This window comes from Odocoileus virginianus, chromosome 26, assembly GCF_023699985.2.
Source record: "Odocoileus virginianus isolate 20LAN1187 ecotype Illinois chromosome 26, Ovbor_1.2, whole genome shotgun sequence".
Taxonomy (NCBI): Eukaryota; Metazoa; Chordata; class Mammalia; order Artiodactyla; family Cervidae; genus Odocoileus; species Odocoileus virginianus.
Window position 1 is genome coordinate 11828745 of NC_069699.1, and position 26163 is coordinate 11854907.

Consider the following 26163-nt stretch of genomic DNA (forward strand, 5'->3'; position numbering starts at 1 on the left):
CATCCCACCCCTCTAGGTTGATACAGAGCCCCTAGTTTCCTGAGCCATACAGCAAATTCCCGTCGGCTCTCTATTTTACATGTGGTAATGTAAGTTTCCATGTTACTGTTTCCATACATCTCACCCTCTCCTCCCCTCTCCCCATCTCCATATGTCTATTCTCTATGTCTGTTTCTCCATTGCTGCCCTGTAAATAAATTCTTCAGTACCATTTTTCTAGATTCCATATATGTGTATTAGAACACGATATTTATCTTTCTGACTCACTCTGTATAGTAGGTTCTAAGTTTATCCACCTTAATAATGTCTTTTTTTTAAAAGCAGTTTGTGTCTTGAGGTGCTAATGATTGGCTGAGTAGTTTCCACATTTCTGTTGCAGGAAGTCCATTTTATAGATCACTTAGTTTTTATGTTTAGAAACATATACTTAGTGTTTGGCTAACAGTGTGTGCTCAATGATAGGTGTTTTCTTGGATAAAGTATCATTTCTAACACCAATATATTATTTCTAAACATTTTCTTTTGCAAGTGTATGTCTAAAAGAAAAGTCTGTCTAAAAGTATGTGAATAGCTTGTGTATTAGATACATGTTGTATTTTTTCTGGGTATTTTTAATGGCTTCATAGTAATCCTGTATCCCTCTCACCTGGATGATTTACCGTAGTCTCCTAACTCTTCTCTCTGCTTTTTTTTTTGCCCCTCATGATCTTTTCTTTTCCATATAGACACTAGAGTGAACTTTAAAAATCTGGAATCATAGGTGTTAGTTACTCCATTGACTTCCCAGTATACCCTTTATCGGTCTGGCCCCTACCTCTTTTCATGATTCCACAGGGGACCTTTCAGTGCTGTTTCCCTACAGGTCTTTCCTTTTTTTGCACTGGTTTTCTGCACAGGAGTGTTCTGCCCCATCTTCACCTGGCTAGCTCCTCCTGTATTCCTGTTGCCTCCTCTCTCAGCACTCATTCTTAACTAGTCACCAGCCACTCACTAGTTCCTTGTTTATTTTCTTCACAGCCGTTCTCAGTCTTTGTTGTTTTTATTGCTTAACTCTCTAATAGAATGCTGGCTTTCCTAGACTGTGACCTTGACTCTGACTCTTATTCACTGTTATGCAATGCTAGTAACATAAAAGGTACTTAAATATTTGTTCAGTAGATGAATATACATTTATTCAGTGGATACATTATTCAGTCTCTTGTTGGTGAGCATTTGGTTAATTTCCAGCTTTATGAATGCTTCACTGTGCAGACCTTTTGGCATGCTTCTGTGAATATTCTGCAGAATACATTTCTATTATAAAGTGGTATTTTTATGTGAAAGAGTGTTTACACTTATATTTAATGAATAGTGCCAAATTACTGTCCAGAAACCTTCTGCCAGTTTAAATGTATCCATATCATCAGTATTATTAATCTTTTTGCTCTTTAACAATCAGATAAGCAGAGCAAAATGAATTTAAGCTCTTTTGAATATATTTTTTGCTTTCTATTTTTCCTTCAGTGGTGGTTCCTGCCCTTCCTCTGCTATATTTATTGATTTCTCCTCAGTTCTTTGTGTGCTATGGGTATTAGCCTATAATCATGTTTCACTTATGGTGTTCAGTATGTCATTTTTAAAAGTACTTTATGCATGGTTGTTTGGTTTTTTTTTTTTTGGCTTGGAATTTTTTAAGTTTTACACACACACACACACACACACACACACTCCTGTCTTTACCTTTTGATTTTTTTAAGTTTTACACACACACACACACACACACACACACTCCTGTCTTTACCTTTTGATTTCAGAGTTCAGTCATGCTTATATTGGGCTTCTTACCGTAGTTTTATTTGCATGTATACCACCTTTCGTGTGTATACCATATTTTGTCTCATTGATTTTTTTTTTTAGCCTGTAAATATTTGTCATGTGTAGATTTAATATAGTAAGGATTATATATAGTATATATTTATAGTATATAATTTAATATAGTAAGGATTAATATAGTAAATCAAGTAAGGATTTAAAAATAGTATTTTTTACAAGGAAAAAAGTCCTTTTCTCCTAGTATTATTAATCAAATAATCTAGCTGTCTCCCACAGTTGAAATATCACCTTTTACATTTATTAAATTGCCACATTATGTCTGGGTGTTTTCTGATTACTATAGTCTCTTAACCATTCCTGCCCCCAATAATATAAATTGTTTATTTGCTGTGGCTGTTGATTTATATTGAGTTTTAGTATCTGATACAATTGGTTCTTTTTTTTAATCATTATTTCAATCCTGTTTTTTAAATTACCTTCACACTCCCATTTCAAGTGAATTTAGGAATCATTTTCACTCCTAAAGAAATCATTATTTTGTTGGAAATACACTGACTTTATGAACTAAGAGAAAACTGGCCTGTTTATACAGTACAAAAAAATTTTAGTCAGGAATAAGACAGCTTTCCATTTGATTTTTATGTACCTTTTTTGTTTTTTGTTGCAATTATGAGTGAACTCTTTGTGATATGTTTTTCTGACTATCCTAAAAATATATAGAAAAATAGTTTGTATATTATTTTGTAACTTTTACTAAAAATTTAATTGAATTATGTTTTCTGTGCAGCTTTATCAGACTCTGAAATTCACTTAAAATGGGTATAAAAGTGTCTCTAGAATGTTAGCAAAGAGTGTCCTTAGTTTAAAAGTATTAGGCAGTCATTTTGTGAACTTTGAGAAACAGAATTTTCAGTTTCAGAATGTAATGGAAACATTTTCCCACAAATTTCCCACATACCTAAAATCTCTAGCCTTTTAAAATGACTTATAGCCTTGTTTAGCTTTTGTGACAGCTACCTTTTCAGGTAGATGGACATACTTATTTTACCCTCATATTTGAGACTTGAGTTTGTAAGGCTCAGCTGATTTAACAAGAGTTTCTATAAAATACTCGTATCTTTTTTTGAGTGTTTTTCAATCACTAAGTTGTGTCTGACTCTTTGCAACATCATGAACTGCAGCAGGCGAGGCTTTCCTGTCCTTCGCTATCTTCCTGAGTTTGTGCAAACTCATGTCAATTGAGTCAGTGATGCCATCCAACCATCTCACCCCCTGTTGCCCCCTTCTTCTCTTGCCCTCAGTCTTTCCCAGCATCAGGGTCTTTCTCAGTGAGTTGGCTCTCCACATCAGGTGGCCAAAGTTGTAGAGGTTCAGCTTCAGCACCAGTCCTTCCAATGAATATTCAGGGTTTATTTGCTTTAGGATTGACTGGTTTGTTCTTGCTGTCCAAGGGATTCTTCAAGAGTCTTCTCCAGCACCACAGTTCAAAAGCGGTAGTTCTTCGGCACTCAGCTTCTTTATGGTCCAGTTTTATGGTTACATCCATACATGACTATTGGAAAAACCATAGCTTTGACTATGGACCTTTGCTGGCAAAGTGATGTCTCTGCTTTTTAATACAGTATGTTTGTCATAGCTTTTCCTCTAACGAGTGAGCGTCTTTTAATTTCGTGGCTGCAGTCACCATCCACAGTGATATTGGAGCCCAAGAAAATGAGGTCTGACACATTTCCCCCTTTTTCCCCATCTATTTGCCATGAAGTGATAGGACCAGATGCTGTTATCTTAGTTTTTTGACTCTTGAGTTTCAAGCAGGCTTTTTCACTCTCCTCTTTCACCCTCATCAAGAGGCTCTTTAGTTCCTCTTCACTTCCTGCCTTCCAAGTGGTATCATCTGGATATCTAAGGTTGTTGATATTTCTCCCAGCAATCTTGATTCCAGCTTGTGAGTCATCCAGCCCAGCATTTTGTATGATGTATTCTGCGTACAAGTTAAATAAACAGAGTGGCAATATACAGCCTTGACGTACTCCTTTCCCAGTTTTGAATCAGTTGTTACATGTCCAGTTTTGAATCAGTTGTTACATGTCCAGTTCTAACTGTTGCTTCTTGACCTGCATACAGCTTTCTCAGGAGGCAGATAAGGTGGTCTGGTATTCCCATCTCTTGAAGAATATTCCAGTTCGTTGTGATCCACACAGTCAAAGGCTTTAGCATAGTCAATGAAGCATATTTTTTTTTTGTATTCCCTTGCTTTTTCTATGATCCATTGGATGTTGGCAATTTGATCTCTGGTTCCTCTGCCTTTTCTAAATCCAGCTTGAACATCTGGAAGTTCACAATTCACGTACTGCTGAAGCCTAGCCTGAAGGATTTTGAGCATAATCTTGATAGCATGTGAAATGAGTGCAATTATCCAGTAGTTTGAACATTCTTTGGCATTGCTTTCCTTTGAAAATTGGAATGAAAACTGACCTTTCCCAGTCATGTGACCACTCCTGAGTTTTCCAAATTTGCTGGCGTGTTGAGTGCAGCACTTTAACAGCATCATCTTTTAGGATTTGAAATAGCTTACCTGGAATTCCATCACTTCCACTAGCTTTGTTCATAGCAATGCTTCTTAAGGCCCACTTGATTTCACACTCCAGGATGTCTGGCTCTAGGTGAGTGACTGCACCATCGTGGTTATCTGGGTCATTAAGAGCTTTTTTGTACAGATATTCTGTATAGTCTTGCCACCTCTTCTAAATCTGTTCTGTTAGGTCCTCGCCATTTTTGTCCTTCATTGTGCCTATCTTTGGTAACTCCATTTTAAATAAATTTTAAAAGGTTAACATACAAAGTTATTCTTTTTTTAAAAAAATGTTTTGGTTTATATTTGAGTACAGCTGATTAACAATGTTGTGATAGTTTCAGGTGAACTGCAAAAGGACTCAGCCATTCATGAAAGTATCCATTCTTCCCTAAAGTCCCCTCCCATCCAGGCTGCTAGGTAACATTGAGCGGAGTTCCCTGTGCTCTGCACTAGGTCCTTGTTAGTTATCTGTTTTAAATACATCAGTGTGTACATATCCTTCCCAAACTCCCTATCCCTTTCCCCAGGGATCCTTCCCTCTAGCAACCATAAGTTCATTGTCTGTGTCTGTGAGACTCTGTTTATAAACAAAGAAAGGTAGTCTTATTTTAAAATCATATTTGGAGTTCAAATCATCTCATCTGAAATGCTGATGTATATAGCTTGTTCTTGTTTTATTTAGTTATTTTTGCTATGTAAAGTGTAGAGAGTAATATAGTAAATACCATGAGCTCACCACCCAGATTAACAGATGTAATTTTGCCATGTTTGATTAAATACACACACACTGCTAATGAGTTGAAGCCATTTTTAATATCCTTTCCTTTCCTGTTCCTTTTACCCCTGGGTATTAAGAAACTGGTGTATATTCTTTATACTTTTACTACATAAACAGTTATTTTAACTTGCATAAAATTATGCTTGGAAATTATAAAATGCACCATTGTAGATAAAGGCTATTCTCTATGTATTTTGAAATAGCTATATTTTAAAATATCAATCTTGAATGCACACCAGTGTTTGCAGCAGCACTGTGCACAACAGTCAGAACACGGGCGTGCCCACTGACGGATGCCGCTTAACTGTGAAAAAGAACGGGATAGTGTCATGTGCTGCAACACGGATGGATCTAGAGATTACCACACTAAGTAAGGTAAAGAAAAATGATTACCATTTACATGTGGCATCTAAAACAAGATACAAATCAACTTATGTATAAAACGGAAGCAGACTCACAGGCACAGAAAAGAGAACTGGTTACCAAAGGGGAAGGGGAGAGGGAGGGAACGGTTAGATAATGGGATTAATGTACATACACTGCTGTATATAAAATAGATAAACAGTAAGAATTTATATAGTACAGGGAACTGTATTCAGTATCTTATAACCTATAATGGAAAAGAATCTGAAACTGTACACCTGAAATGAATATATTTTAAATCAAGTATAACAAATTTCTTTTAAATTAAAAGACAAATAAAATTGAGATAAAATAAATAAAAATGAAAATAAAAACAAAATTGAAAAGTTCAGTCTTTTTGGTAGCTTATATTTTAGTTTAAGCTGGAGAAAAAGTTTCTACTTTATGTAGTCATTTGTTCTTAGAGTAGATAAAGTGAAAATTTGTCTTGAAAAACATTCTTTTTTTTTCCCCTGGAGGATCAGGACTGTATTAGGATTGTGTTATTGACCAAAGATTCTGTGTGAAGTTAGTCATTATTGAGACTAACAACATATCATACATGTAAAGGATAAAAGCCATAATTGAATTGTTTTAAGTAGTAAAGTCATATTCTCCGACACACATAGTTGGTTTAACTTGCTATATCAATGATTATCCCAGTGACTTCTTACGCATAACATGCACATGTAGTGCATAAAAATGCAAAAGAACTACATAAAAGTCTAGCAAGACAAATGGCTACATGTGGGGGGGGAATGAAGCATTTAATTTTAATCTCAGAATTTAGAACTTGTAGGGCAGGGGATGGGGTATACATTAGGTAAGTGGATGTAGCTATTAAAAATTGTCTGAGAAAGCAGCTGGTGCTTGGTAGGCCCTTGGGGTAAGCTGGTCACTAGTACAGTGCCTTCTTTGGTGACTATCAGTTTATGCTGCATCAGTATTTTCGAGCTATATATCAAAACTTTAAAACTTAAAGTTCTTATTTAACCCAGTAGTTGAAGCAATCCTTAGGTGGAAGGGAAATGAAAATAAGAGAATTAATTTATATACAAAGACATTTTTTCAACTTTGTTTGAATAGCAAGGTAAATAGGAAGCACAAACTAAGTATTCAAGAATCTGGAGCTGTGGTTATAGTACAGACTTATGATAAAGTACAGATAATATTTAATAAAGAGTCTATAACAAATGGTTTTTGATTTTCTATTTTTGTTAAAAATACCTAACAGTAAGTTTAATAGAATACCAAATATAACAAAATGTCATTATTATAGGAACACCAAAAAAAGCTACCCTTGGCTTCCTGGTGGCTCAGCGGTAAAGATCCTGCATGCAGTGCAGGAGCCGCACAAGCCGTGGATTCGATCGTTGGGTCGGGAAGATCCCCTGGAGATGGAAATGGCAACCCACTCCAGTGTTGTTGCCTGGAGAATCCCGTGGACAGAGGAACCTGGTGGGCTACAGTCCATGGGGTCACAAAGAGTTGGACATGACTAAAGTGACTTCGCACACACATGTATTATTTTATGGATGAGATAGAGAAGACAGGAAAATGACCAGGAATATCCTGATTTCCCCTCGCTACAGTTCAGATTTCTAATAGCGATTTTTGTGCCTACATATTTAAAGTGTTGTAGGTATTTCAGAGGAAGGAGCGAAAGTCCCATTAAATGTTGAGTTTTTTATTGCCCATGTTGAAAAGGCCCCTCCCAGGACACACACACACAAACACAGACACACACACACACACCCTGCCAGGATGGATGGATGGACACACACCACCGCCACCCCCCCCACTCCTGAGAGTAAAAGCAGAAAGGAAACTAGAGTAAGTTGTGATTTAAACTTTTTAGCTTTGAATAAAAAGTGCTTAAACAGGGAGATTTGAGGAGACTGTATAAATTTTTAAATGGCAAGGTATTGGTGACAGTTAATAAAAATGCATATATATGTGCTTTTAGATTTACAAAATAGACTTTACTACAAACTCTATTTTTTAAATCCCCAAAAATATATGAAAAGTTTATCATCAACTTTCTTACTAGATTATTGGAGAAGCAAATTGTTAGCAGTAATTTAGTAATAAATTTAGTAATTTAGTATTAACTTGTTTTATAATAGATGTTTTATTTTTACATAGCAAAGTTACTTTAAGTAAGTAGTACTCAAACTTGTTGAAATCCAAGGTAATCAAGATAATTTTGTATCAATGGATGAAATCTACATTGTGTTAAAATTTCCATTGTAGGTTTTGACCGAGGACCACTTTTAGTACAGAAGGTGAAATAGAGACTCCAACCATCATGTAGAAGTTAAGCTTTAAGGCTAATGTTTTGTAATAAGATTGTGATATATAAGAAAATGTCCTTTTTTTTTATAGCTTCATAAAGTACTGATGCATGTGATTTGCTTTCAAGTCATTCTGTAGGAAGACACCAGTACGGCACGACAGTGACCGGTGTTAAGTGCAGGTGTGTGTGCCGTTAGTCGTGTCTGCCTTCGGGCACATTTGAAAGTTTTCATAATAAAAAAAAATAAAAACCTAGCATGCTTAGGTACCCTTGCTAGAAAAACTGAAGGAAAAACTCAGTTGAAGTATTGAATCAATAAGTAATTCAATACTTAATTGAATTATTATTCCGTAGTAATACTTTGAATAAGGTATGGTTCAGGATGAACTTTATCCTTAGATTGAAATTATATGTACTAGATATAAGATGAATTTTGAGATGTTCTTTATAAAATGTATCATTAGGAAAAGAGCATATGTTGAGCAAAAAGAGAAAAATAAAGGGTGCATGTGTCCACTGTGCCGTTAGACTGGGTAAGTTGGTGACCCCTGGCACCCTCTTTCTTTGTCAGAGCATTCTTGGTGATAAAGCTGGCAGGAAATGAAGCATTCTAAATGTAGTCTATAGTAGAGGTCACTTGCATCTAGGAACATTTAGTACTTCATTTTTTTTTTTTTTTTTTGGAAAAGCATCATACTCCCTTTATCTTGATCGGTACGCAGTGTGGCTTTTCCCCATTTTTCTTTCTCATATTTCTTTTTGAAGTGCATGTCAGTTGAAGCCTTGATCCCGAGTTGATTCTCTTGCTTCTTTGCTTATATTCTGTGTGTTTTTCCTTTATGCTCTAGGAGTTTTTCACAATTTCAGTTTTTTACTGAACTTAAAATTTTTTTAAATTTTGTATTTGAATATAGCCAGTTAATGACGTCGTGATAGTTTCCTGTGGACAGCAAAGGGACTCAGCCATACCGTGTACATGTATCCGTGCTCCCTGAACTTTTCATTCTTATTTATTCTCTCGGATCTTTATGAGGGTAGTAAAATGAAACAGTGTTTCCCTCCTCACTTTACTCCCAACTTTAAAATTCTGTTTCTCTGGAGTCTTTTCGCCTGAAGTCTTTGGTAAGCCTTAGTTGATTAGGCACTCTAGGCCCTTAATGATTGGCAGAGTGTAGTGGAGGCAAGCCAACCCTTGGCTAAAAGCTCTGCCTAGAGAAAGAATAAGGAGAGCTTTTTGTTGAGGCAAGATTCTGCCCTAGTTTTCTGGACAGTATATTCAGTTGTTTAGTAAATGATTCTCAAATTTTAGGTAAATCTAGATTTGTCTGAAGAGCAGTGTGAGGGTGAGTTAGTATATACTGCAGCTTATGTATATACTCATTTTCATTCCTACTTTTTACTTCTCTACTTTTTTATTGACACTTGGCCTCCCACACTTCAGAGGGTTGCCATAAAGAGTAAAAATAATTTTTATATGTGTTGCATAATGTGTAAGTTTGAAAGTGCTAGAAAAAAATTGTTCTAAGAAGTCCCCAACACACAAACTTACATATTGTAAGTTTGGAACATGAAACTACTTTTTTCCATAAAGACATTGTAAATCATGGTCAGGTTACTAGGTCAGCCCACATACATTTTACCCAGTAACACAGCTAATATGTTTTGCTTTTGTATCAAGGAAAAAACACTATAAATGTTTTTTTCTTGATGTCAGATATATCAAAGCACTTCTTAAACTGTGGCAACTATAGATTTGAGTAGTTGGTTTCTGAGCCCTGTGGCGTTGGCCAGAGGAGGAGCTCAGTGTGGAACATGTAAGTCCCCTTCCCTAGTAATATATTGGGAGCTGGAATGGGGAACCCATTTTTTCCAAGGGGTGGGAAAGAAATGGTTAAATAACCAGTCTCAAAGATAGGCAAAAGATAAGGAACTAAAATACAGCCATAAGTGGACAAAGAACCTAGGTTTCTTCCATCATTGTATTTCCTACCGTGTGGTTTACAGATTGCTTTCTGCATACTAGAATATTTATTAAAAATGCAAGTTTCTACACTCCAGTCCCATCCTATTGAATGGAAACATGGAACTCATCCTACTACTTAGTACTTGATTGTAAAATGTAGGTTTCTTATTGACAGAAATAACTTTGTTACTTTCTGTCTTTCATTTTGCCTTCTAAGTAAACTGTCAATTGTTTCTACTGTGGATGATAAAAACAATTGTATTCACAACTCTTGTCACCTTTAGGTGTCGAGTGATCTTTGTGGTTATAAAAATCCAGTTTTGGAAGAGGAATTCCAGGATAATCAACACATACTTCTTTACACAAGACAGAAAATAGGACTTTAAAGTACAGTTTCCAACTGCGTTAAACACATTTAAACTTTTTTGTACATTGGTAAAAAACACAGTTCACATTTAAATATCTAGTCCACATTGGTAATTTACATCTAATATTGTAGTACAAAGTGAACTTGTTAAGGGACAGACTTGGTAACGAAGGAAATTTTGTTAGGAATATCTGGAGACCATGAGCTCTTTTTTTTTTTTTTTTTTGACCATGAGCTCTTAAACTGGTCTCATTTGCAAATAGCTGTGTAATTCAGCATTTTCCTGAATATTACACAAAAAAGCCAAAATGCAGACATATAATTAGATGCTAAGATTATTTTTAATATATATGTGAATGATTTTTATATTGATTATTCCAGACAGTAATACTTGTATTTATAATAAATTGTTGCTATAAATTTGAACTTAGAAAAGTTTAAAAAATGGTAGTTCTAATTTTGTGTTGCAGACTAATTCGAAAAGTAATGTTATTTCTTAGTAAACCGTCTGAAATCTGTTCTGATTCAGTCACCACAGTCTGCTTTATGATGGTATTTTAGATGGCATTGTATTATATCAGAAGACAGTAAGAGTTGACTTGTTCAGTGAAATTTGGTGTTTTAAAAATCCCTTTGGACGTCTGTTGTCCAAAGAAGACCTACGATTTTTTTAGTGAAGTTAAAAAGGGAGAGGAGAGGACTTTTGAAACCTAAGGAAGGGTTGATTTTGAATAGCCTTTCCCCCCTGGCTTTCATTACTAGAGTGCTTATACTTTCTTTGTATTTTTACTGAAAAAGAGGTGCTTGTTAGAGTTTAAGTGAAAACTTAAAAGTGTGGCAGTGATAGAGCTGTGGTTGAACTATTTAGAGGAGATCATGAGGTCTGTGTTTCATTATATCACATGGTAAAAGAGGATTTGGGGCTTTCTGTGGATGTAGCCTGTGATGTTTGACAGACTATCCTAGTGACTTAAAAGTATTAAAGTCGAACAATTTTAAATACTAATGACTTTGATTAACTCTTTAGGGTCTCTGAAGCACACCATACTACCACTTTGAAAATCTTGCGTGGACAATGGCTACCCAAGGTTTGTATCGGTCTTTCGTTACTGAGTTTGGGGCTCTGCTTCGTTGCCATTAACCCAGTCTGGCTCAGATTCCCCTGCTTTCCTCTCTCCCTGCTTACTTGTCAGGCTACCTTTTGCTCCATTTTCTGCCCACTTCTCCTAATGGCTTGCTGAAATAGCAAACAAGCCACCAGCAGGAGTCTAGTCTGGATGGCTGTTTCTGGAGCCTGGATACAGTACCATTCTTCACTGACTCAGTGAGTAACTGTTAGGTGGTCTCCTAAGAGGATAGATTTTTCATCCCTGAGCTGATCCTGGCTATCATTCTGTTACCCTTTGCTGTCTTTCAGACTTTATTTCTGAAAAGATTTCAGTGGGTCATATCACAGGTTTTTATTTTCAAATTAAGGTGACATTTTCCTGGTAGTAACACTGATGCTGTTTGATTTTTTTAATAGCTGATTTGATGGAGCTGGACATGGCCATGGAGCCAGACAGAAAAGCAGCTGTTAGTCACTGGCAGCAGCAGTCTTACCTGGACTCTGGAATCCATTCTGGCGCCACCACCACGGCGCCTTCTCTGAGCGGTAAAGGCAATCCTGAGGAAGAGGATGTGGATACCACCCAAGTCCTGTATGAGTGGGAACAGGGATTTTCTCAGTCCTTCACTCAAGAACAAGTAGCTGGTAAGAATATTATCACCTTACTCAAAGTTAGAGTGCAGTTTTGAGAATTGCATAGTTACTCTTAGAAAAGTTAGCATACGGTAGCTTAAATAAAACAGCATGGTAAAGAAAAGGGAGTGATTGCAGCATCAGCTTGGCTGTTGGGGCTAATGCTGAGCTATGGAGATTTGACTGTTGAATTCACCTTTTCCAGATATCGATGGACAGTATGCGATGACTCGAGCTCAGAGGGTGAGAGCTGCTATGTTCCCTGAGACGCTAGATGAGGGCATGCAGATCCCATCTACACAGTTTGATGCCGCTCATCCCACTAATGTCCAGCGTCTGGCTGAACCATCACAGATGCTGAAACATGCAGTTGTAAACTTAATTAACTATCAAGATGATGCAGAACTTGCCACACGTGCAATCCCTGAATTGACAAAACTGCTGAATGATGAAGACCAGGTAATAGAGACATGGCCAGCTTTTTAATCTGCTTTGAAGGAAACTCCCAAGGAAGTAGTCTTAAAATGTCTACCCTACATCAGTATTTGAAAACTGAAAACTAATGTTTCTTAATTCCTGTATATTATAGGTGGTGGTTAATAAGGCTGCAGTTATGGTCCATCAGCTTTCTAAAAAGGAAGCTTCCAGACATGCCATCATGCGTTCTCCTCAGATGGTGTCTGCTATTGTACGTACCATGCAGAACACGAATGACGTGGAGACAGCTCGCTGTACTGCTGGGACCTTGCACAATCTTTCCCACCACCGTGAGGGCTTGCTGGCCATCTTTAAATCTGGGGGCATTCCTGCCCTGGTGAAGATGCTTGGGTAAGAAAACATGGTCAGAATGCTCCAAGCTCAGGAGGAGAAGAGTGCAATCACACCATTTCTGATGAGACTTTTTTCTTCTTCCCAGTTCACCAGTGGATTCTGTATTGTTTTATGCCATTACAACTCTCCACAACCTTTTATTGCATCAGGAAGGAGCTAAAATGGCAGTGCGTTTAGCTGGCGGGCTGCAGAAAATGGTTGCCTTGCTCAACAAAACAAATGTTAAATTCTTGGCTATTACAACAGATTGTCTTCAGATTTTAGCTTACGGCAATCAAGAAAGCAAGGTAAAAGAATTATTCTGAATGTGGTTGTCATGGAGCCTTGGAGACCCCCAGTGTCATGTCCTTCTATAGACTTTTGCAAATTCATTGTATGCCTTACACTCTGTATGTATCTCAGAGAAGTTGGACATCTCTACTTAACTGTTTGAGTTGGTGTGTAATGCACTGTACTAGGGGATAGGGACATAGCATGCAAGCTGCTCTTAAAGTTTTCACTGTCAGGTAGAAGAGAGACACTGAAATAATAACCTAATTTATTTAGTTCAAGTTTTAGGAGGAAGTAGGAGGGCTATATGAGAGCATGTAAATGAACCAGACCCTCTTTTGAGAGTTTATGCAGATTTCTTGGAGAAAGTGATAGTTGGGTTCAGCTCTTATGGATGAGAAGGGATTGACTAAGGTGAATGAAGGTTAGGGAGAGGAAATGGCATCTGTGACAGTTCTCCTGAGGGAGGGAGGAGCAGGTGAGGCTTGGAAATTTCAAGAAATACAGAGAGTAAGGAAGAGAAAGGGTGTGAGATAAGACTTGAGATAGGGCAGATCCTGCAGCGCTTAGTGGAACATGTTAAAAGAACAATGGGAAACTGTTCTTAGCAGAAGCATGCAGTGAAAAGATTTGTCATTGGAAGTCGGGGTAAAGTCAGGAGGTGGGGTATGCAGGGAAGGAAAGGTGGGGATAAATATTTTATGCTGTCTCTTTCTGAGATGGATATGATGAGGAAAGGCAAAGAACCAAAGCATATATTAGGAGTTTTTATTAATAAGTGCCCATTCTGGTTCAGATTTCCATGCAACAAATCAGCCATGACATAACTTTCATATCTGGGCATTACTATTCACAACAACATGGATTTTGTTTTTTTTTTTCCTTTTACTATGATCAGTGTGGGAAGAATAATACTGGGCCAGAGTTTATATATTTTTGGGAGGATTGAGGTACATGAATGTGAGTGAAATTTTGTAGAAGCAAGGGTTAAATATGACCTCAGTCTGGGGGTCTAGTTAATGATGACTAAGAATACATTAAGTCACTAAGCTGCTGAAATTCTTGTATAATAAAATCAGTTGGTAATAAAGGCTTTTCTCAAGCATTTGATCAAGATTCCCTGATTAATAATATATACACATCTTTCTAGCTGATCATTCTGGCCAGTGGTGGACCTCAAGCGCTAGTGAATATAATGAGGACCTACACTTATGAGAAGCTCCTGTGGACCACAAGCAGAGTGCTGAAGGTGCTGTCTGTCTGCTCCAGTAACAAGCCAGCTATTGTAGAAGCTGGTAAGTGTGCTTGGCCGCTCTGCGTTCTCATGTGTGCAGCACATGTAGTTCTCATCAGATCGCCTTTCTTAGGAAAAGGGTGATCAAACTGACCTTCACAGGCTGCAAGTGGATGGTCATATTCAGTTTGAAGCCAAAGTTGCGTTCAGACGAAGGACGTGTTCTGCTTGACACCTTCTTTGGTGCTGTTCAAGCCTAGTTCAGGCAGAGATCATATTACCAAAAATGATGGCTGTTAATAGGCTTGACAACAGCTATTCCAGAAATACCTGAAATGTTTGTTTTTTAAAAAAAACAACAGATTTTTAGATGTAATCAGAATCCCTGGAGTATTGGTGACAAGAGAGTCAGTAATAGCTGGAAATGCATGGGACTAGAGGCCTAGGAATCTCGATATAAGAAGTTTCCCATTGGGGAGGGAGGTAGGAGGGGGGTTTAGGATGGGGAAGACATGTACACCCATGGCTGATTTATGTCAATGTATGGCAAAAACCACTACAATATTGTAAAGTTAATTAGCCTCCAATTAATTAAAATTTCCCAGGTTATTCTGATGCTCATTTGTTTATTCTGAAAATATTCAGCCCCTGTGTTTCAAGCTGGTATACAGGGGGCAGCAAAATAGGTATGGTCCCCGTCCTTACTCTTACAGGCTGGTGAAGGAGACAAATATGCAAAAAGATGGGGTGATTACAAATTGGAATGAGTGTTACGAGAGAAATGAACAGCAAATAGTGATACAGAGTTAACAGGGCGGGAATGTCCTTCTCTGAGAGGGGGATGTTAAATGAAATCACAGAATGAGAAGGCTTCATCTATATGAGAAGTAAGGATTAAGTGCAATCCAGATGGTCCTAAAGGTAGGAAAGAAATTGTTGCATTCCAGGTGCTGAAGAGGAAGTCTGTAACTAGAACCTAATGGATGAATAGCTCAGGATGAGGGTGATGGGCTAGAGCCAGGCAGGCCTGTGTTGTGCTGGACTTTCTAGGTCCCTGGATGATGTTTATTCATGCTTTATTGCAGCTTTGGAAACATAGGTGTTGAATGCTTAGGTCAATTTGAGATGAAGTCCAAATCCTAAAGGGTTCCTGAAGGTTATGCTAAAGAATTCATTCTTTATCTTATAATGAGAAGCTATTGTTGGCTACAGCATCACAGTGAGGTGTTTGGAATATTAATATTAGCATCATGTGACAGTTTGACCAAAGGCAAGCAGACCAGGCTGCTGGGATGTGTTATAGGCTTTTAGGAATGAAATCATTTGATGTTAAAAATATGTAGCAAAGGATGAATGTTATTTAAGGAGTTGATATATCTGTGATGTGACTAAAAGGTCAATAGGTAGCTGGAAATGTTTGCTCCTGGAATGCAAGGGAAGACTGGGCTGGGATAGAGATTAGGGAGTCCCTTCTTAGTGGATGCGGGTAAGGGCTGCAGGGAAGACATGGGGGTGCCTCAAAGCCATCTTCACCCTGGGCATGCTCAGTCAGAATGTGTGTGTGTTTAAGTCTCTGCAGGCTGTTCTGAGAGGCATCTGGAATTAAGATCCACTCTGTTAGAGTTGATGGTTGGAATAGAGGGAGAGAAGGGAGACGGGAACCCAAGTCATTTTGAAACTACTGAGCGTCAGCCTTGTGCACTCTGTTAACAGCTGGGAGCTACTATGAGGAAGGAACCAGATAGGGAGGGTCTGGTCTGAGTGGTGGGCTCCATTATAGCTGTGAAAAATGCTGTGAAGGAGAAGTACAAGGTGCGTGAGAATTACAGCCAGCTGACCCAATCTACTTGAGGAAATAAAACAGACCTGAAAAGATAGACAAGGAGACAAGGGAAACCACATCCCACTGCATTTGGGTAAAGAACCTGCCTAGTGCAGGAGACATAAGAGACGCAGGTTCGATTCCCGAGTGGGGAAGATCCCCTGAAGAAGGAATTGGCAGCCTACTCCAGTATCCTTGCCTGGGGAATTCCATGGACAGAGGAGCCTGGTGGGCATTAGTTCATAGGGTTGCAAAGAGTCGGATACAACTGAAGCGACTTAGCATGCGTAGCACTGCATGGCCAACCTAACCTAACTGAGGAAATAAGATCTGAAAAGATAAAACAAGGAGACAAGGGAAAGTGTATCCCACTGCATTTAGAAGTGATTTCAGTGGGAAAGATGGTGAAGTTAAGCTAGCCAGTGTGTGGGGAATTGAGCTTCCATTTTAGACTCCTCTGCAGTGTAAACATCCTTCATTAGGGTCCTAAACAACAGGAGGTTGTGAATCTTTGAAGAGCATCTTTTGCCGTCAGTGCCTTTAATACAGTCCCAGAGAGTAAGCATTCTGGTGCTGCCTTTGTAGATGGTATTTCTACCCTGTGAGTTTATACAGCTTCTTCAGGGTTTTGCTCGGATGGCATCTTCACAGTCAGGTATCCTAGTTATCCTTCTTTAAACTGTAGCCCCCTCCTTTGTTTGTTGTGTGTACACTTAACACTGTCTGACAGGCAGTTTCAGCTAATAGTGTATTTGTTTATTTTGTGCTTCCAACTAGACCACAAGCTCTATGAAGGTATGACTTTTATTTATTTATTTTTTTTTAGGTATGACTTTTAGACTCTTCCTCACTGACATAGCTCCAGTGCAAAACAGGGCCTGGTATTAAATATTCTTGGAATGACTGGATGAAAGGAAATAAGTAATAGGAGAGTTAACTACAGGGAGACTGTGGAGATAATGAAGGCTTTTCCACACAGGGAAGAAACAGTAGATACATAACACAAGTTGTCACTAGCTGAGATGAACTAGAAAAGAAAGGGAAACTGAGCAGCATTCTAGAAAATGAAAGAAAATAAAGGACTTAGATGGAGGGGATAAGCTTTGGCAACAGAGAAGGATACCCTCTGAGACTAAAGAAGACACATAGTACTGACAGGAATTGTGAGCTAACAGCCATCGCCTTAGATGGTTTTTAATCTTTTTAGGTGGAATGCAAGCTTTAGGACTTCACCTGACAGATCCAAGTCAGCGCCTTGTTCAGAACTGCCTTTGGACTCTACGGAATCTTTCAGATGCTGCAACTAAACAGGTACACTCAGTAAATTGGTGCCTTACTGTTAAGTGTCAAGCTGAATATGTACTGAGTGTCCATTTTCATCTCCACAGGAAGGGATGGAAGGTCTTCTTGGGACTCTTGTTCAGCTTCTGGGCTCAGATGATATTAATGTGGTCACCTGTGCAGCTGGAATTCTTTCTAATCTCACTTGCAATAATTATAAGAACAAGATGATGGTGTGCCAAGTGGGTGGCATAGAGGCTCTTGTGCGCACAGTCCTTCGTGCTGGTGACAGGGAAGACATCACTGAGCCTGCCATCTGTGCTCTTCGTCATCTGACCAGCCGACACCAGGAAGCTGAGATGGCCCAGAACGCTGTTCGCCTTCACTACGGACTACCTGTGGTGGTTAAACTCCTACATCCACCATCCCACTGGCCTCTGATCAAGGTAAATTGTCAAAGTTGAAGGTTGCAGAGTTGAAAACAGACTATTCTATTGCTAGTAGACTGTCTCGGCACTGGGGACTGACTGATAAGGAATCGTAAATAGGAAATATGGCTGAGATGAGGGTAGGGGTTTGAAGTGTTTGTGTAGTCAGTTTTACTTCCAGCTGATAGTGATAGATTTAGTGTGGTAGGCATTTTAGACTAAGAACATGATTTTGTTGTATGCCAGTTCTTTACTCTTTCTTTTCATCTGCAGGCTACTGTCGGATTGATTCGAAATCTCGCCCTTTGTCCAGCAAATCATGCACCTTTGCGTGAGCAGGGTGCCATTCCACGACTAGTTCAGTTGCTGGTTCGTGCACATCAGGATACCCAGCGCCGTACATCTATGGGTGGAACACAGCAGCAGTTTGTGGTAGGTAAATCTTAGTAGTGACCCCTGGCCTTTTAAAAGGAATGCATCAATCCATAGGCTCCGAACTACTTCGGTCATTGGCTTCCTCCATTCTCCAGCTTGCCTGAAGGGCTGCTTGCTATTGCTTAAAGAACCACCATGTCTCTGTGGCTGTGGAGAATGTAAGCAGTAATGTGGACCCTGGTGATAGCTCCCTTGACATGTCCTTCACATCGCTGCCTTCTCAATCTTACGGAGGGAGTGTGGGGTGTGATTTATTGCTATGGGGTCTCATCTTGTCCATACAAAAGGTTCACCTCTGTCCAAAGTAGCAGAGGGATTAATTTGAATCCAAGTCTGTCTGATTTTGGAGCCTCTTATCCCCCACGGCAGTTCTAGCTATATAAACATATATTTTTTAAAACTTATTTTTAATGGGAGAATAATTGTAAAATGTTGTGGTGGTTTCTGCTGTCCAACAGCAAGAGTCAGCTATGAGTATACATGTATCCCCTCCCTCTGGAGCCCCCTCACCCCCACCCCTCAGGCTGAGCTCCCTGTGGTGTTGAGGCATCCTCCCACTAGTTAGCTGTTTTACACGTGGTATAGTGTATATATGGCAGTGCTATTTTCTCAATTCATCCCACCTTCTCCTTCCCCTGTTATGTCCACCAGTTCTTCTCTACCTCAGTTCTTGCCCTGAAAAATGGTATTAATATACGCTGTTTTTCTCTTTCTGACTTTTTTCACTCTGTATGACAGACTCTAGGTTCATCCACCTCACTACAGCTGATTCAGTTTCATTCCTTTTTAAGGCTGTTTCACTGTATATGTGTACCACAGCTGTTTTATCCATTCATCTGTTGATGGACATCTAGGTTGCTTGCATGTCCTGGCTGTTGTAAATAGTGCTTGTATGAACATTGGGATACTGGTGTCCTTTTGAATTATGGTTTTTTCAGGGTATATGCCCAGTAGAGGGATTGCTGGGACATACTGTAGTAATATTCATATTTTTTAAATGAATCGCCATACTGTTCTCCACAATGGTTGTATCAATTTACATTCCCACAAACCGTGTAGGAATGTTCCCTTTTCTCCACATCCTCTCCAGCATTTATTGTTTGTAGATACCTATAAATATTTAACACATCTTTTACTATCTCTTCCAAGAGTGGTTTAAACTATTTCCATGGACTTACAAGAATATCAACAAATTACAAGAATATATGGTAGTATTTCTGGGATCTTGTAATCTTAGCCTGAAATTTTTGTTTTTAATAGTTATTCTTAGTCTGAAACTTCGATGTCAAGTTTTCAGTCTTAAAAGTAGCTTCATTATTAAGTAAAGATACTTATGATTCCCCAGCACGTGTTTTTAGGACTCAGAGTCTCTCTTACTTAATCAGGTTACTTTAGAGAACAAGGCTTCACAGAGCAGATCCTGAGATGTCGCTAGTTGCGATTAGGATGCACTCTTAGGGCGCTTGGGCTTTCTCCACTCAGTACTTTGGATATCGGCCGGTCTCCATGAGGTGGCTTAATAGAATGCAAAGGGTACCTTTTAAAATCTCTTCCCTGAGAAGAAAGGAGTTTTTGTATCATAATAAAAGTTAAGTTGGATATAAAAGCTGCAAATTCGCAGTAGCAGAATTATAACCTTTTTTAAAACTCAGAAAGAGGGAAAGCAGACTGTAGTTATGTTTTGCAAAAGCTAACTTCCTTAGCACATATAGGCTAGCAATTGAATAGCCTTGGAGGAGGTGAGTGGATTTTCTTGTGCCAACTCAGTAGACTTTTAGCAGTAGGTGGTAAAATTTTGCTAAATTTTCACCAAATACACATACATGTACAAAGATCGAGTGAGTACCTGAAGGAAAACACTGACAGTGTTTGCACATTACTTTCCCATCTTTGTGTCTCCTTTCTTATATATCCCTTTACCCAGAGTGATGGGTGCCTTGTTGGTAAGAGGGTGGTCTTTGGGAGTCAGGTACATTGAAGCTGTGTGCAGTTTTGGAGGTGCCGCTTGGAATTGGTGCTGACAGGAGGCCACTTTCACAGAGTGACATTCAATTAGTGGATCCATTTTCATTCCTGAACTTACTTGCAAATTCTGGGGAACTTTGGATTTTAGAGAACACAATCCCCTATTTATTAACCATGTTTCTTTTGGTAGGAGGGAGTCCGCATGGAAGAAATAGTTGAAGGTTGTACTGGAGCCCTTCACATCCTAGCTCGGGATGTTCACAACCGAATTGTTATCAGAGGACTAAATACCATTCCATTGTTTGTGCAGGTATGTTAGTTTTAAGTGAGGTATTCTAGATTCTGTGTGTCGGTAAAATTTCAGGATTTTAAAGATAAGCAAAGTATTAGGAAATTAGAGACCAAAATAGGGGCACCAGCATTTAATATTTCATCTGCTATCACCACTTATAACATGGTTGTACAGCAAAAAAAAGAAAATGTGTCATGTCCTTTTAGTTGAATACATTTATGAAAATATCCTTCATTTTTCTTGGGCAGTATAGAAGGAGAAACACTGGGACTAGAACCTCAGGAAGAGGAATTTTGTATTCTACTTTCTGGTGTGCTCGGTTTAGAAGGGATGAAAGCTGGTCTGGGCTGCCACAGCACAAACCTCTAGTCACCTCTGGGTTTTCCAAATCTTAGTTTGAATAATACTCTGAAGAAGAGGTTTGTAGCTAAAAATGCTCCAGAAAACCATTGCTGCCAAGCATCAAACACTCAAGAACATAAAGAGTGTATGATTTAATGCAGGCTTCCTATTTAATACAAGTGGCACAGATACCACTTACACTGTGAACTGGGACTGTTTATACCCCAGCGGGGTGCTTGCCATGTTTTAACTTTGGATTTGATGAGGTTTCATGTGTGTTTTCTCCTCAGCTGCTTTATTCTCCTATTGAAAATATCCAAAGAGTAGCTGCAGGGGTCCTCTGTGAACTTGCTCAGGACAAGGAAGCTGCAGAAGCTATCGAAGCCGAGGGAGCCACAGCTCCTCTGACAGAACTACTTCATTCTAGGAATGAGGGTGTGGGTGAGTAGGACAGGAGTCAGCCGTGAGCTTGTGTACAGTGAAGCCTCAGCTTTTCCTCAAGGAGCTTTTTTCTTCCTCTCCCAGCAACATATGCAGCTGCTGTTTTGTTCCGAATGTCTGAGGACAAGCCCCAGGATTATAAGAAACGGCTTTCGGTTGAGCTGACCAGTTCTCTCTTCAGAACGGAGCCAATGGCTTGGAATGAGGTAGGCAGTGTGAGCACGTTTATTTGATGGTTCGCTAGAGCACCAAGGCAGTTTGTGGTTTCCTCTCAAACAACTCAGTGCACATTCATTTGCATTGACTGTGTCCTTGGCTTGAATATTCATTCTTTACACTATCTTAGCAACTGCTGTAAGGAAAAACTACAGCTTTATACAGCCTGTTTGGAACAAACAAGTTAGAATTTGTAAGGGAGATAGATGAAAAAGTTAACAGATTAAAAAACACTTTTCAAAAGGTTAGGAAAGGGGCAGTCAATTAAACGCTGTTAGTTGGAGGTCAGTTTATCAGTACTTTTAAAAAATACTGTTTTTCACCTACTTTTCTATTTGAATTTCTATTAATTTGTTCAGTATTTGTCCTTGATACAGACAAATTGAAACAGTCGAACCACCCTGAACGTTGATACAGTGTATTGTACATAATCATAAGGTGGGTTATAAAGAGAGAGGCTATATATTGTTAGGGAAAAAGAAGCAAACTGCCAAACAGGTAATTAGTAATGTATTAATTGGATGTTTAATACACAGTCTCAACCGTTCCAACTTCAGCTCTGAACCTCCTCACCCAGCCCTTTCTCCAGACCTGTTCCACACAGTTTAATGGCAACTTAGTTCTTTTAGCTGTGCAGGCTCTAGGGATCTTTTCATAACACATCCTGTCAGCAACTCCTATTGGGGGTAGACACTTTGCCTGTTTTGTTTCCTGTTAACATTTCTAGCACCTAGTAAATACTTGGTAGTACATATTTGCAGAAAGAATAAATTACACAGTATTTCTGTGATTGTGTACATCTGTATTTTGAAATAATTCTGCACTTTGTAAGTAGTTCTGCAATGTTTGAGTCCTTTCTTCCTTTTGTAATCTGAAAATAAGTATGTTTTCAAAATATCAGAGAGTATCCTTTGAGTTGAGAATTTCCATTTTGCTTCCTTGCCTGTATCTGTTCATCTAGACTGCTGATCTTGGACTTGATATTGGTGCCCAGGGAGAACCTCTTGGATATCGCCAGGATGGTATGTGTCTCATATTTCTTGATTATCTCCAGATCAAGCTAAAGGTCCAGAGCTTTGTCAGAAGAGCTGTTTTGCTCGTCTTGGGAGGACCTGTTGGCAGGAAAGTAGTGGTAGCAATTAAAGGCAGTTCTTAAACTCTAGAGTCAGCAGTAATATCTTTATTGGTGCACAGGGAATTCTGAGCCACACACCAAGCAAGCACTAGGATCATGCCAATAAATATGTGTCACTGCTGCCAGACTTCTGCAGTACAGTATGTTACAAGTTGCCTGGCTTTCTATTCAGTTTTTAGTTCAGAGAACCCTTATATAATACCTGTGTCTACAATTCTAGACTCTGATCTGGGATGTTTATTTACATAGCTTTTCAGAAAACTCTGAAAATCTTAAAATTCAAATTTGGGTAGTGGACATGGAGTATATACTGTTTATCTTAAATGTATAATCTTATCTGGTTTTTCCTAGTTAATAAACACTTAAAGCTCATAAGCTTCTTACCTTGACAGGTATATAAATGTTAAGCCTTTGGTTAAAAACATACAAAGGTTTCATAGGAAACTGGCCCATTTTCTTAGTACTCCTGAGGGTATCACCTAGACTTTATAACAAATATACAGCCGTTGCCAAACCTCCGTGTTACACATTGCCTTACCTCACACACACTACAGATGCTGTTACTACCACTCAGCAACTGGTCTCTGCCCAGGGAAAGGCTAGATGTCCAGGACTAGAACCTGCTAGTCTGCCTTTGGTGGAAACAGACTGTGTAGCTTCATGTGTGGCCTGATACTGGGTAATTACTCAACTGAAGGAAGCAAGAAGGGGAAGAGGTTAGAAGGAATACTTTCTGACACGTTCGCTATCCTGGGGTTCCCCCTAACTCCGTGTTCATGTCATGTCTTCTCTTTCTCTCTCCCCCCTCACCCACTGTGTCACTGCCCCAACTCCCAGATCCCAGCTATCGTTCTTTTCACTCCGGTGGGTACGGCCAGGACGCCTTGGGGATGGACCCCATGATGGAGCATGAGATGGGCGGCCACCACCCTGGTGCTGACTATCCAGTTGACGGGCTGCCAGATCTGGGGCATGCCCAGGACCTCATGGATGGGCTGCCCCCGGGTGACAGCAATCAGCTGGCCTGGTTTGATACTGACCTGTAAATCATCCTTTAGGTAAGAAGTTAAACAAGCCAGTTTGGGTAAAATACTTTTACTCTGCCTACAGAACTTCAGAAAGACTTGGTTGGTAGGGTGGGAGTGGTTTAGGCCTATTTGTAAATCTGCCACAAAAAAAGATAACGTACTTTGAAAGATGTCTTGGAACATTTGAATGTTCTCAGATTTCTGGTTGTTAGGTGGTCATGTGTGGAAGTTATTAACTTTAATGTTTTTTGCCACAGCTTTTGCAACTTAATACTCATATGAGTAACATTTGCTGTTTTAAACATTAATAGCAGCCTTTCTCTCTCTATACAGCTGTATTGTCTGAACTTGCATTGTGATTGGCCTGTAGAGTTGCTGAGAGGGCTCGAGGGGTGGGCTGGTATCTCAGAAAGTGCCTGACACACTAACCAAGCTGAGTTTCCTATGGGAACAATTGAAGTAAACTTTTTGTTCTGGTCCTTTTTGGTCGAGGAGTTACAATACAAATGGATTTTGGGAGTGACTCAAGAAGTGAAGAATGCACAAGAATGGATCACAAGATGGAATTTATCAAACTCTAGCCTTGCTTGTTAAATTTTTTTTTTTTTTTTAATATCTGTAATGGTACTGACTTTGCTTGCTTTGAAGTAGCTTTTTTTTTTTTTTTTTTGCAGTAACTGTTAGTTTTTTAAGTCTCTCGTAGTGTTAAGTTATAGTGAATACTGCTACAGCAATTTCTAATTTTTAAGAATCGAGTAATGGTGTAGAACACTAATTCATAATCACTCTAATTGTAATCTGATAAAGTGTAACATTGTGTAGCCTTTTTGTATAAAATAGACAAATAGAAATGGTCCAATTAGTTTCCTTTTTAATATGCTTAAAATAAGCAGGTGGATCTATTTCACGTTTTTGATCAAAAACTTTATTTGGGATATGTATGGGTAGGTAAGTCAGTAAAAGGTGTTATTTGGAACCTTGTTTTGGACAGTTTACCAGTTGCCTTTTATCCCAAAGTTGTTGTAACCTGCTGTGATACAATGCTTCAAGAGAAAATGCGGTTATAAAAATGGTTCAGAATTAAACTTTTAATTCATTCGATTGTGTCACCTTTTTTTCCTTGTCACTAAGTGGTCTGTGAGGGTAATAAGTTTTCCTCAGGATGAAATTGAACTGAGTAAACAGATAGTGAAATAATTTAAGTTGTAATGATGGAAGAACCTTACTGCTAAATAGATGGAATTGTTTTGTCAAGTTTCTTTACACTTGGTCCTGAGTTAAATCACACCAAAATGTTTTAGCTTTGCACATTCAGCTGTGTAAGAGGAGAGTGTCCACCATCTCTAACTGAAGGACTGTGGGCTTACAGCCTATGGCCAAGACTCCTTCAGCCTGACTGCAGGTATGTATATAATTCTGTCCAAGTGACCAGAGGCCTCTCCTGGTTCAAAGGCATCTAGTAGTTTGGTGACATAGAACAAACTGGGTTAGTTTGTCAGTTGTTGTGTCTGACTCTTTGTAACCCTGTGGACTGTAGCCCACCAGGCTCCTCTGTCCATGGGGTTCTGAACTCCAAATAAGCACCCCACTCCCAACCCCAAACTCCATCACATGGTCTCATTCCTTTAAGGTAATAATGAAGAATTACCCACCTGGATTTGGACTTCAAGCACCTTCACAGAAGTGTGACTCATTTGGAGCGGGGAATTCCTTCAACTCCACTTTGAACTGATAATTAAGATGGTTTACCTGTCGATGTTTATCTGAACATAATCAGAGCGAACTAGAATGGGCCTTCTTCCATTGCTCTCTGCCAGGTGAGCCTGTCATCCTGGTGGTAGGTCTGACAAGTTTTTAGTTCATCCCTGAGGGCAGAGTCAGTATACCTGTTAGAACTTGTGTTTTGGGGCTTTAAAAAGAGTGAAAGTGTTTGTACTGAGAGAGAGCTGTTTCTGATTGACTGTGTATTTAAACATTACTCAGTTCCTTGTTGGATGAGGACCCTGTATAAAAGCTTTATAAATTCTTCCCTGTGGTCTAATTGGGCTGAGAGGGAAAACATTTGTGTATTTGGTGAAGGGGCAGTTCTGCTTCCAGTGCAATGACAGAACGAAGGTAGCACTGTAAGAACTGTTAGTAGGTTAGAGTGAAGATCTTTATAGTGAGTTCAACTTTTAACATAAAGAACCACAGCAGGGTGTTTCATTGTCTGGTTTTTAAAACCAGAAAATACTTCAGAGCTTGGCCTAAAATCATTGTAATTTTGAAGTTCCATGTAAAAACTTAATATGAAGGTTAATCTGATGCAGCAAAGTAGCTCTGCAGTGTACTGAAAAGGAAAAAGTGACAGGAACGGCCAGGACACTTGTGAAAAATCAGATAAGAGGACTTGCTGTTCTCTGAGCTGTGAAGGCCTGACTGTAAAACCGGAGGTAAAGCTAGAGGTAGTTAACACATTATTGACTGGAGATGTATCAACACATTTTTAGAGCGGGAGAGAATTAACATC

The 26163-nt window shown here is 39.0% G+C and overlaps 1 protein-coding gene across 5 annotated transcripts in view; it reads left to right on the forward strand.

The window, feature by feature from the left end:
- Window positions 1-25680, forward strand: part of CTNNB1 (catenin beta 1) — a 46578-nt gene extending 20898 nt beyond the window's left edge. The window contains exons 2-16 of one of the 5 annotated variants that reach the window (XM_070455490.1): window positions 11221-11281; window positions 11719-11946; window positions 12140-12393; window positions 12524-12762; window positions 12851-13052; window positions 14186-14330; window positions 17299-17402; window positions 17480-17818; window positions 18074-18232; window positions 20391-20510; window positions 21125-21275; window positions 21360-21481; window positions 22453-22513; window positions 23464-23684; window positions 25285-25680. In XM_070455490.1, coding sequence (XP_070311591.1) covers window positions 11269-11281; window positions 11719-11946; window positions 12140-12393; window positions 12524-12762; window positions 12851-13052; window positions 14186-14330; window positions 17299-17402; window positions 17480-17818; window positions 18074-18232; window positions 20391-20510; window positions 21125-21275; window positions 21360-21481; window positions 22453-22513; window positions 23464-23672 — 2346 coding nt within the window. In that variant the 5' untranslated portion in view covers window positions 11221-11268 and the 3' untranslated portion in view covers window positions 23673-23684; window positions 25285-25680. Of the gene's footprint in view, window positions 1-11220; window positions 11282-11386; window positions 11518-11718; window positions 11947-12139; window positions 12394-12523; window positions 12763-12850; window positions 13053-14185; window positions 14331-17298; window positions 17403-17479; window positions 17819-18073; window positions 18233-20390; window positions 20511-21124; window positions 21276-21359; window positions 21482-22452; window positions 22514-23463; window positions 24754-25284 lie in introns of those variants that run through there. The other 4 variants (XM_070455488.1, XM_070455489.1, XM_070455491.1 and 1 more) reach the window with 4 other exon arrangements.
- The last annotated feature ends 483 nt before the right edge of the window (window positions 25681-26163 follow it).